This window comes from Lactuca virosa, chromosome 5 (genome assembly GCF_052849685.1).
Source record: "Lactuca virosa cultivar CGN04683 chromosome 5, Lactuca_virosa_CGN04683_v6, whole genome shotgun sequence".
Lineage (NCBI taxonomy): Eukaryota > Viridiplantae > Streptophyta > Magnoliopsida > Asterales > Asteraceae > Lactuca > Lactuca virosa.
The window spans coordinates 259,936,583-259,949,806 of record NC_136430.1 but is presented as its reverse complement, the minus strand read 5'-3'; the positions used below and the strand labels follow the sequence as shown (position 1 = coordinate 259,949,806).

General features: G+C 31.8%; 2 protein-coding genes across 2 annotated transcripts; both read right to left on the bottom strand.

The window, feature by feature from the left end:
• Positions 1–4,494: 4,494 nt before the first annotated feature.
• On the bottom strand, positions 4,495–5,151 carry LOC145112654 (uncharacterized). Its single transcript, XM_079048792.1, has 2 exons — positions 4,769–5,151; positions 4,495–4,684 (listed from the first exon to the last, which is right to left on the bottom strand). The coding sequence occupies exons 1-2, from the start codon at positions 5,149–5,151 to the stop codon at positions 4,495–4,497; spliced, it is 573 nt and encodes a 190-aa protein (XP_078904918.1).
• A 25-nt stretch (positions 5,152–5,176) lies between these two features.
• Positions 5,177–6,104, bottom strand: LOC145112653 (uncharacterized). The gene is made up of 2 exons (XM_079048791.1): positions 5,289–6,104; positions 5,177–5,209 (listed from the first exon to the last, which is right to left on the bottom strand). The coding sequence occupies exons 1-2, from the start codon at positions 6,102–6,104 to the stop codon at positions 5,177–5,179; spliced, it is 849 nt and encodes a 282-aa protein (XP_078904917.1).
• Between the last annotated feature and the right edge of the window lie 7,120 nt (positions 6,105–13,224).

Genomic DNA, 13,224 nt, shown 5'->3' with positions numbered 1-13,224 from the left:
ATGGTACATTTACATGCTTATTGGGCCTTAGTGGTCCATATACATGCTTATTGGGCCTTAGTGGTCCATATACATAATTATTGGGCCAGAATTATACATTACATGTTTATTGGGCCTTAGCGGTCCATTTACATGTTTATTGGGCCTTAGTGGTCCATTTACATGCTTATTAGGCCTGAATTATACATTACATGTTTATTGGGCCTTAGTGGTCCATTTACATGCTTATTGGGCCTGGACTATACATTACATGTTTATTGGGCCTTAGTGGTCCATTTACATGCTTATTGGGCCTGAACTATACATTACATGTTTATTGGGCCCTAGTGGTCCTTCTACATGCCTGTTGGCCCTCGTACATTCACATACATACTCGTTGGACTTTTCAAACATAAAAACGTACACGGAACATTAGATATAACATAATACAATATTCGCTTAAACACAGTTAAGGATGCCAGTGAGACATGTCGGTTGACACCTCTCGAGTGTACAATCGTAGCCTGTAGTTATAACCAGCGTCTCCTGGAGGGAGAGCGAGAGTTTGTGTATAGATCTATACGGGGTGACACCCCACACCTGAGCTGTTCGCTACAGTTAGACTAGGTCAGTCTAGGATGACAAACCTTACCTTAAACAAGTCGGCGCCTGATAGTGCCACGATAGGCGAATTCGTCATAATCACGTATGGTTAAAACGGCTTACAAAGAGATCCTCTCCATCATAATTTTACGGAATACATAAAATCTTGATGATACGAAAACATACATACACTGATATTCGGTCTTAGGGTTTGGAGACCACGAGACTTTTATAAACATAAAATATAGGATTTTCTGGGGAAACATACAGATAAACAATACCTTCTACTTACAACAGAAAAATTACGGAATTTTTCCGGATTACATTTTTATATACATTCCAAAAACAGAACACACACATGCATTAATACTTGATTTTGATACATCACTTTCAAACCATTTTTACAGAAATAATCGGATTTTCTGGTGTTTTACGAACAATACAAAATTTTTCATTCAAATATGCTTATGAACTCACCAACATTATATATGTTGACATTTTCAAAATAACTTGTATTCTCAGGGAATCGTTAAGCGGAAAGGTCTACAAGAACATGTGGAATTTGTCATATTTTGTTATCATCATACATTGAATATTTTGGCATGTAATTTATGATACTGTACTAGATGTAAACAATGTTGGTTGTATTTTGATATGTATGATGATGGTGTTGTCTTGTTTCAATTATATGCATTGTGATGATATTACAAGATGAAGTCACGCACAAGCCCCCAGCGTTTTCCGCCGTCTGGTTCGGGGGTGTGACAGATTGGTATCAGAACATTGTTTATAGTGAACTGACATATCTAATCATACTTGATATGCAACTATAAATACAATGGGACTAAAACACTCTGAATAAAATGAATACCTACGAGTACATTAAAACTTTAACTCTAAAAGTCTCTGGAGGAAATGGAACATTGTGATTAAACCCGGACAGTTATGTAGTCATATTGGGGATAAATATAGCATGATCAACTATATTTATTCAAAATATGACCAACATGTATTTTGGAGTAATCATGGCAGGAAATGGATCTAGAAGCTTACCTCGTATCCAAAACTTCTAAGGAACTCAAACTTAAATAATTAAAATACTATAGGAGTATTTTGGAAAATTTATTTGCTCATACTCCCGTTACACGCTTCTCACTCCCAGTTTCTCGCGCAGTTGCCATGGACGAGGCACATCAGGGCGTCCTTTTCTATCAGGCCCTAGTGGCCCACAGAATGATCAAGGAAGACCCCGTGATGTGTCATTTTCTCAATTGAACCCTCCTATATATATATATATGAAACGGTTAAATGTTCTTTTTAAATTGACCAGGGATGTGCAGATAAATTTTTCAAAAATTTTACTAAAAGTACATATCTAACAAAACCGTTTGGACCAAAAATGTAATTTACTCACGTGAATATATATATATATATATATATATATATATATATATATATATATATATATATATATATTCACATTTATTTATACATAATAAGTTTCCGAACACAGCGTGGGGAACATGAGAATAGTTCCCTTATGTCGTTACATATAACGTGTATATATATATATATATATATATATATATATATATATATATATATATATATATATATATTTCTTTTGGCTGATGATTGCTAAATCTTTTTCCTACATAATAATTTCTGTTTTAATATGCTGTATTGTATAATTTTAATATGTTGTATTGTATAATTTTATAAAGTATAGAAAAATCGTTATTTACACAAATCGCTTTCCTCTTATTTTTATACGATACTGGAGTTTATTTATTGTCATACCCCTTTACGCTTCCAGTCCTTTTAGAAATACGATATTGTTACTCTTCAGAAGATGTTTCCAGTGATTTGAATCCACATGCTGCAATTTTAGGATAATCAAGATCCAATAATAACGATCCACGTTCATTTTTCGTACAAAAAATAGAGGTTTCATTTACTGTTTGAATCCAACCTGATCAAACATTTGTTATAGTGTGTTAATTTAATTCATTGGGTAACTGGCTAATATGCATCTGGCGTGAGATCCGAATTTTAAGGAAACAGGATAATATGTCTCCAAATATGAGAGATCTTAAAGGAGGAAAAGCTGCTTTATTTGGTACAAATATTATTGCTCGAAGCTGAAAATGATGGATCAATAATATGTGTATTTTGTGGTGTTTTTATGTGACTGGTTTTTCTTTTTATCTTCATTATTGATTTCTTATTATATATATATATATATATATATATATATATATATATATATATATATATATATATATATATATATAATTTTTATATAAATTGAAGAAGAAAATTAAAAAAACATTTTATCCATATTTAATTTTGAAGTCAAATTTCATATACGTTTTGGGTATAGCTCATCTCGGAGCAACTCAAACATTGATATTGAAAAAAAGGGATAATTACAGTAAAGTCCCTATATTTTTGCAAAAGTTTCAATAAAGTCCTAAATTTTTTTTTGAATGAAAAAGCCCAATAAACCGGATAAACCGGACAATTTAGCCCTTATCATCCGGTGACCCTCATTTAGCCGGTTACAAAAGTCTACATGGACTGGGCATGCTTAGGTGGATGGTGAGTCACTTAACGAAACTTAAATATATACATCATTCATTCGTTCGTGCCCTAAAATCGGACCAGACAAAAATCGAAGCAGGAGGAGGAGCCACAAATGTCGTCTTCATCTTCTGTAGGAAGCAAAAGTTCAAATCGAAGAGTGATGAATCCACTGAGAAGCAGGTGCTATTGCGGTGATCCCGTTGGAAAATAGACTTCGTGGACTCCGTTTAACCCAGGAAGAAGGTTTATAGGTTGCCCAAATTACCAGGATGTACGCAAAGACTGCAAATTCTTCCATTGGGTGGATCATCCTCTACCAAATCAGTGGTATGCAAATCTCTTACTAGAATTTCACAACAATATTAATTTGGATAACAATGCAATTTTCGGGGACTATGGACAACAACAAGTTGAAGGAAACTTTTTTGAGGACATTGTGGAACAACCAGTGGCACAACCACCAGTGGCAAATCAACCCGTGGAAGGAGTGGCCATTCAAGTCCAGAATGGACAAGAAGGTGGAAAATGAAAATCTTTTTTTTATGTGTTCATGGTTTCTTTTGTTTTTGTGTTGGTGATGTTGAAGGATTTGTAGGATAGACAGAAGATGTATGAAAAGTAGTGTTTTGGTGTCTTAATTGGTGTGTTTAGTATGTATTATGTTGTCTCCTTTTGTCAAGTGAAATGAATTAACAAGTTTATGTTTATGTGTGAATTAACAAGTTTATGTATAAGTGATTCCAATGTAATCATGAATGAATAAAATGGATAAACAGTCAATGGAATGAAACATGAATGTAATCATTAATGAATTGAATCAATAAACAATGCTTGGAATCATACATGATCGGAATGGAATCATTAACAAACAATGGAATCATTAACAAACAATGGAATCAATAATGATTGGAATCATTTATGACTAGAATCATGCATGACCGGAATCAAGTATGGTTGGAATCATGCATGACCGGAATCAAGTATGGATGGAATCAAACATGGTTGGAATTCCAGTTAACTTAACAATGTAATCAATCACCACATTAACATACACAATAGAATCAAATCAAACACAACATAAACATACACAAGTTAAGCAAGTTAAAGACAATTATTCTACTGTACAGTTCTTCCCTTAGAAGACACGTGGGGGTACTTGTCTTCATGCTCAGAGACATGTCTCCTTCTTTTGACACTGGGTCGTCCTGGCATCCTCCTAGCTGTAGGTGGAAGGGGCTTGGTATAGCCAGTTTCTTCCCACAAGTTACTTCCATTGACTGGAAGTATGTTAGACTGATATGTAGCCATGTAATTACTCTTACTGAACTAAGTGCTAATGAATTTCTTTGGATCTTGGTTGGTGTATAAGATTGCTACTTGTGCATGCACACAAGGTATCCCTGCTATCTCCCACAGTCTGCAGTTGCAGTAATGGTGTTCCAAATCAACTCTATAACTTTGAAAGCCATTCCTAATTTCATATGAATTAACACCACTTGGCACTGCATACCAAGTCCTGCAAATATAAACATTTAGGTTATTATAAAGGTAATAACAGTCAATTAAAAAGCTACATTTATATACGAAATACAAAATATACCTTATATCATCAGCAAATTCCTCCATCTTTAGAAGGGCTGCTTCATACACATCACCTTCTAGTTTCTGTGCTTCCTCTCTTAAGTTGTAGAACCTTTCCATCATGTAGAGTCTTATTTCTTCAAGCATAGCCAAAAGAGGCTTATTTTTAGCATCTACAATGACTGCATTAAAACACTCAGCTATCCCATTCTCTACAGACTCACATGCCAAACCATTACCAAAAAATGCTCTGCACCATGTATGAGGTTCTCTAGCCATAAGATGATCATATGCACCTTCACTCAACGTCTTGATCCTATCTATGTTTATCTTAAAATCACCTTCTGTTGTGGATTTTGCAGCTGCCCAAAACATGTTTCTGAATTGTATCCCACTATACATTTTCCTAAAATTGGCATAAATATGCCTAGCACATTGTCTGTGCTCTACCAACAAGACCCTAGGAAATGAAAAAATATATTAGTAACTGTTATTAAAAACTATAATAGATGATATGAATTAAATGAACCTGTCATTACCTTGTGTTGATCACTAATGACACATAATCCCCTGCCAGCATCCAATGAAAGATCTTCAATAACTAGTCCCAAGAACAATTTCCAATTAACATTGTTTTGAACCTCCACAACAGCCCATGCTATAGGGTAAATTTGATTATTTGCATCTCTACCTATTGCAGTTAGTAGCTCACCCTTGCATTGTCCCTTCAAAAAACACCCATCCAACCCTATAACCCTACGACATCCTATCTTCCACCCATCTTTGATTGCTTTAAAGCACACATATATTCTATGAAAAGTTGTAGTCTGATCAGGGTTAATATTAACAGAAATCCTAACTGTGCTACCTGGATTGGACCTCATCAGTTCATGTCCATAATCCCACACTCTTACATAATGGTCACTCAAATTGCCATCAATTAAGGACAGTGCCCTACACCTTGATCTATAACATTTTGACCATGACACCTTGAAATGAAATTTACTTTGAATTATTGCCTGCATTTCCTTGCATTTTAACTTTGGTTTCCTTACTAGTTCTTTCACAAACTGCTTTGCTAACCAAGTTGGATTCATAATCCTTGAACTACTAAAATTCCTAACACATGTATGCCTATCATTCATCTTTTTCACCTGGAATGAATTTTCAGTACTCATCCATGAAGCACGAACCATAAAAGGGCATTTTTCTGGATCACTAGCACACACAACCACTAGTCTAACACTATCACACTTCTTGAAACGAATTTTATAACCCTTATAGACGGAATAATTTGTTAAGCATAATTTCAGTTCATGTCTAGATTCATACCTTTCTCCAATAATCGGTTTCATCACATTCCATCTGACCTTCGGATTATGGATGAAGTATACGATTTCATCTTTATCACTAGATTCTTCAGTGTTTTTCTCATCATCTACTTCCACTCGAGCATTCTATCCTTCACCTTCTACTGGTTCGTCATCACTGTCTTCACAAAGAACATTAAGGAATTCATCTTTCCATCTTGAAACTGATTTGGTTTTTACAAAATCATCAACTTGAACGTCGATTGTATCAGGCTCAAATACTTCATCCATCGCCAAAGGACACGAGCAGAATCGATCGATCGATTTGTCGGGAATAAAGGAGACGAGAAAAGGGGTTTCCTTAAAAAACCCTAAATTAATGAGGTCAACGATACAGTTACCATTAAGATGTCATGTAGACTTTTGTAACCGGCTAAATGAGGGTCACCGGATGATAAGGGCTAAATTGTCCGGTTTATCCGGTTTATTGGGCTTTTTCATTCAAAAAAAAAAAATTAAGGACTTTATTGAAACTTTTGCAAAAATATAGGGACTTTACTGTAGTTATCCCTGAAAAAAATGCATTAAATTTGTGTGACTTTAGCAAGATTGGGAACATGGATCTTATCCTAGATTGTTATATATATATATATATATATATATATATATATATATATATATATATATATATATATATATATATATATATATATATATAGAAGTGGTCCAAATGAGAACCACAAAAGATTAAGAACCGTAAGAACCTCATTTTATAAGTAAATATGTACACAATACTTATTAAACATGTTAAAATCTGGATTTTTTTTATATTTTGGGTACGAAAAGGGCAAAATTATAACTTTTGCAGTCTAATATGTTAATTCATACATCGATTCATATTTTGACACAAAAATTATACAAAATACAAAATTTAATACAATCCATTCATAGTTTAGTATACAAAGTTCACAATTTAATACAATCATAATATCACTAATTCACTAATTTAGGAAAGTCAAACCCAAACTTTACCACCACCACCAACTACCACATATCAGCACCATCCATCTATGTCAATGTCGTAACCATTATTCATTTCAAACCAAATATGTATATAAAATCATACATTGTTAGCTTAATACTATATTCACAATTTAATAAACATATTAATTCACTAATTTAGAGTTTAATGAAACAATTATAAAAACTAATACATTCTTACATATTTACTTCACAAAAAAAAATATTCACAAGAAAATTAATACAAATATTTATATTTTAACATAATATTTATAAAAAAATCACGACTTAATACAATCAATTCACAGCTTAATACAGTCAACACACAAAATTACCAGCTTAATATATTAAATTCACGTTTAATACACAAAAACTATATATTCACATCCATATTTTGTACTTAGTAGTTATATTTATACCTTCAGATATGTAGGCTAGTTTTTCTTTCAAAATTTAATTTATATAATATTCACAATTTAAATTTTACATGTTATTCAAAACTAGAGAAAATAAAATCTATATATAATGCTTATTTTATCTTATATTTTAGAAGCAAAAATAAAATTCGTAAAAAAATTAACAACTTAATATACTCATTTCACAACTTAATATATTTAATTCACAATTTAATACACAAATTCACAGTTTAATAAAATATATTTACAAGTTAAAAATTACATCTGATGATGTTTGGAGCTTGGAGGTTATATTAGATTATAGTTCATACACTCATCACAATTCACAACTTAAAAAACCTAAATTCACATTATTTGAAAAAACACTAATATAATAAAAGCACATTTTAATTCACATTAAAACTTATAAAAATTCATAATATACTGCTTCAAACTTATAAAAATTCATTTAATCACAACTAAAACTTATGAAAAAGATCATACATTCACAAATTAATACTTACAAAAAATCATGTATTCACAACTTAATACTTATAAAAAATCATGTATTCATACCTTAAATTTTATTCTAATTGAAACAATCAAATATATATAAAATCCATGCATTAACAACTTAATAATTATAAAAAAACGTTTATTCACAGCTTAAGAAACTAGTTCAGAAACGTATTCATATTATTCAATGTTTAAAAACATACCTTGTTTTTGGTGAAGCATTTCATTAAACACCTTCAATGCATCTTATATCCAGATCTGAGATTGTTCCCTTGCTTCAGATCCATGAGCACTGATGGTTGATAGTAACAACCGTGGTGCGACGTCGGTTGTTGTAGAGGTGGAGTCACATCGACGGTGGTAACATCAGATCTGGATGTCAGATCTGTTAGCGGTGATTTCTGTCAGATCTATTGTTCCGGCGAAGCAAATCGGAGAAGTTTTCTTGTATTCCATCAGATCTGGATGTCGAAGATCTGGAGACGAACCAGATCTGGAATTCAGAGCAATGTGTGACGTTTTTTGGTGTTCCAACGAAGCGCAATAGTTGATGTTAGGTGTTGGTCGGTGGTGATAAGGTTGACTATCAGATCTAACAAAATTGCACCAGATCTGATATGTTTTGTGTTTTAAAGAGAGAAAGTGAAGTTGAAACAACTTCTTGACTTCAGATCTGAAACTAAATTGTGATCGATAGTGATGGGGGAAGGTGGTGGTTATCACCGCTCGCCGGAGCTCATAATCCGGAGGAGAAAATCGAAGATCTGAAGTCGAAAATAGTAGATCTGAAGACGAAAATTGTAGATCTGAAGAGAGAAATCATAGATCTGAAGCTGAAATTATAGATCTGAAGAGGAAAATCGTAGATCTGTAGCTGAAACTGTAGATTTGAAGCCAACCGGAACTTGTGGATCAGATGGCGGTGGTTCGTCGATGGCAGGAGGAGGCGACGGTTCGCCGACAGTAGGAGGCGGTGGCAGTCAAGGGTGGTGGCTGGTGGCTAACTGGTGGTAATGTTTGTGTGTTTTTTAAGTTTGAGATGAGCGAGAAAATAACTATGTAATAATGTATGTAGTGTGTGTGGATCTGGTTATAAAATGGGGTTCTTACGGTTCTTAATTTTTAGTGGTTCTCATTTGAACCTTTACGTGTATATATATATATATATATATATATATATATATATATATATATATATATATATATATATATATATACACCTTAATAAATAAACAACTTTTTGTCATTTGTCAATTTCTTATGCATTTGGACAAATGACATTTTCTTGATTTTTTGATTTATGTAATATTCAACATGTCAATTTATTAGAATGCCACATATAACGCATAATTCTTGAAGACACGTATATGTAATTGTTTATTATGTTTCCTAAATTAAGTCCATATATAAAGCAACAAAGATACGTTTTTAATTTATAATACCAACTGATTAGCCTTCAATCACGGTGGATTTCATGCTTCGATTTCAAAATCACATCTGTTCCATTTAATCAAATATTCTCTGTGTATGTTATATGGACTTATATGGAATGTTATATGGGTATCTATTTAGAATCGCATCAATCATTCATAATCGTTCATCTTTTACTTATAACAGGTAATAATTTCCAAAAATTTCTTTCAATCACATCTATATATAATACATTCATGAGTCGTTTTCTTTAAATTTCATTTATATATGCACGAGTCGTCTTCTTCAAGCTAGAAATCAAGTGTCTTGAAGAATCTGCATTAGCATCCCAACAACTACATAAGGTTAGCAATTCCATCGTTTTGTTATGTATAGATTGTCTTTTTTTTTAACACACAGTGTAAGATGACCATTTGTATTATGTCCGCCAACTGTTTGATGTAATGCCAATCTCAATTTCTTCATTGGAAATATTAAACATATTATGCCTTCTCTATGAATGTGTTGTAAACAAAAAAATTGCAACACATATGACTTTTTTGCCCCTGCTCACAGGAAAGTTCTTTTCTTTCCACACAATCTACATTTTTGAGAAAAACATCATACCAAAATAAAGTAATGATTAAAGATTTTTCTTGATAAGTGTCGGTTTAGAAATGAATTTGAAAAGGAGCAATCTATTATGTTCGCAAGAATTTGGTTTATATAAAAAGCTTTGATGAAACTACGATTCTAAGTGAAATTGAGAATAAATATGTTACCTCATATTTAATCCTAATTGAAGTCTCTACCACAAAATTGAGTTAGATAGTTCATAAGCCAGTAAGTAAACTAATAACAATGCAAACAAAGTGTTTGAAAAAGAATTACCCTGTTAAAAGCAGGCTGGTAATCAGCCGGTGCCCCACCCTTCTTTTTATTGATTTTTTTTTTTACTTTTTACCATTTAATTTTTGTACAAACTTAAATTTTTCTTATTTGTGTGTTGTTGTTTTTGTGTATAAAACCATTTTATAGCATCTTACTATCAACGTCTTCCCATTTTATAGCAAAAAAAATCAAACTAAAAGAAACAAATAAACTAAATTTTTTTTCCCTGCAGGGGTATACCGAAATGTTGTTTTTTTTATTGTTTTTTTATTTAATATTATTATATTTATTTTTTATTTTTTTCATTTAAGCACAAAAAGTTTGTTTTATTTTTGGTTTAACAACTAAAATTTTGTTTTTCTATAATAGACTTTGTATTTTTTTAACATACATTTATGTCATACAAAGCATATTAAATGAAAAAAAATTAAATCATTGTTAAGTACAGTGATATTTTTGGAGAAAAAAAATGTAAAATGGGATGTTATTTCTAGAGTTTCTACAATTATTTCAGTTGTTTAAGTACTCCCACATAATCTCCATCAAAGAAACCCAATCGAGATTTTATTTTTTCATGCAGCTGCAATTTTGAACAGGGGAAATATGGAAAGGGGCATTTTGGTCCTTTTATTATGAAATTGTTTCTGTTTTTTCTGAACCGAAAATTGCTTGGAGGAAAGTATAAGGAGAAGCATTTATAGGCTGCAGATTGTGGTATACAGTTGTAACAGCTAAAAGGATGCTTTAACCCATCCAATTTTACTGTTAGATAATCAGATTGTGCCACTTAATTTCAGTACAAACTTTAAGTTTTTTTAATCACCCACTGTTCAATCCTGCAATATCTGTATGAAACTGTCATTTTATCTATGTATGTGTGGATATTATGATTTGCTATTTACGGAGAAAAATTGGAAAAAAACTACAATATTGCAGCAGCTTTCCCTGCAGGGGTATACTGAAATGTTTTTCTTGCTGCATGTTTCATTGTGAAAAATGGTGCAAAGCCATATAACATTTGAATTCATTTAACACTTCCAGTTTGCATATGAAATTGTTCTTTTAGACTATACTTATTACTTTCAAATTGTTTTTGTTATTTCTGAACATAAAATAAAAGCTTTTTTTTTTAAAAAACTTTTTTTTGATTTTTTTCCCTCATTTTTTGTACATCTTTACGACTAATATCTATCTTATTTTTTTTTTGTTTTTGGACGTTAAAGGAATTTGGTTGCAAATTTGATCCTTATTTTACTATTTCATAAGCTTTTGGTTCCTAGGTTTGTCTAAGTTAACAGTCTGCAGATGAAATGGTTCTTTTAGACTATACTTAATACTTTCAAATAGTTACAAATTAATTAACCTCTTTAATTATTATTATTAATTTTAATGGTATGATGTATTATATTTCTTGACATATAGTCGAAAGAACATTTAAAATTTGTAAAGTTTAAACTATTAATTAACCTTTTTTCGTGTATCTGATGCGGATATAGATATGTAAAGTTCGCCTGATTATTACACGGGTGTTCCGGTTATGTTATTGAGGAATATTGACCATAAATACGGTTTGTGTTATGGAACAAGGCTGTGAGTTATAGCATCGGGTAAGCGTGTTATAGAAGCAGAGATAATTTCTTGAAGTAATATAGGAAAACGTTCGTTTATTCCAAGAATGTCTCTGACCCCTTCGGATAAAAGGATTCCTTTCACCTTTCAGCGAAGACAGTTTCCACTTGCTGTATGTTTTGCGATGACAATAACAAAAGTCAATGACAGTCGCTATCAAATGTTGGTTTGTTTTTTAGACAACCAGTGTTTACTCATGGACAGTTGTATGTTGCATTGTCTAGAGTTAAAAGCAGAGACATATTGAAAATATTAATATTAGACAATGAAGGAAACCCTACCAATAAGACATTTAATGTTGTATTAAAAGAAGTATTTGGAAATTTATGATTTCTAAAAATTATTTAGAATATTTCATTAATGATTTTTGTCTGGCTTTAGAATATTTCATTAAGTATTTGGAAACTCTACCAAGTATTTGTATTATTTTCATAATTCGTTGATGTTTAAATTTTAATATTATTTATTTTAATAAACTCGTGTAATACACAGGTCTTACACCTAGTATATATATATATATATATATATATATATATATATATATATATATATATATATATATATATATGTTTTGTATTGGACTAGGGCTCGCTTGCCACTACTCACGAATGCCTATTCTGGAGTGAATGGTTTGCCAAAAATCGTTAATTTTGTTTACTCAATTTTCTGTTTAAGATATATATGGTTTAACTAGGATGGATTTATACGTACTTTTAGTTTGATGTGGACAGACTTCAGCAGTTTCGAACTTTTGATCAGCATGTGTGGTTTTATAAATTAAGATATTAATAATTAAGTGATTCTAGATATTTTTTGATAGTATTTAACATATAATTGTATGTACGTCTATAATGTACATGTATATATAAATATGGGGGTGGGGGAGGGGCTCATCTTTTGAAGCTCCTAACAAGGATTCTCTTTAGGTCCTCAACAGGGCTAGTGCAACACCAACACCAACACATTTCTCAAGAGATAGTACAAGATTCTATACTGTACCCTTTTCTTTCATTCAATATTTTTAAGAGTTCTAGAAAAATACAGTTTTCACTAAAATATGAGAGAGAGAGAGAGAGAGAGAGAGAGAGAGAGAGAGAGAGAGAGAGAGAGAGAGAGAGAGAGAGAGAGAGAGAGAGAGAGAGAGAGTGTTTAGTCAAATATAGTATTAAACCTTTGGTGATTTTTATTTAAATTTTTGCATGAGAATCAAACAAAAGTGGTGGTGAATGATGTTGTTTTTGATCAGAGGTTATCTTTTATGAAATTTGATGCCCCACATTCCTCTTACATGGACACTTTAAACA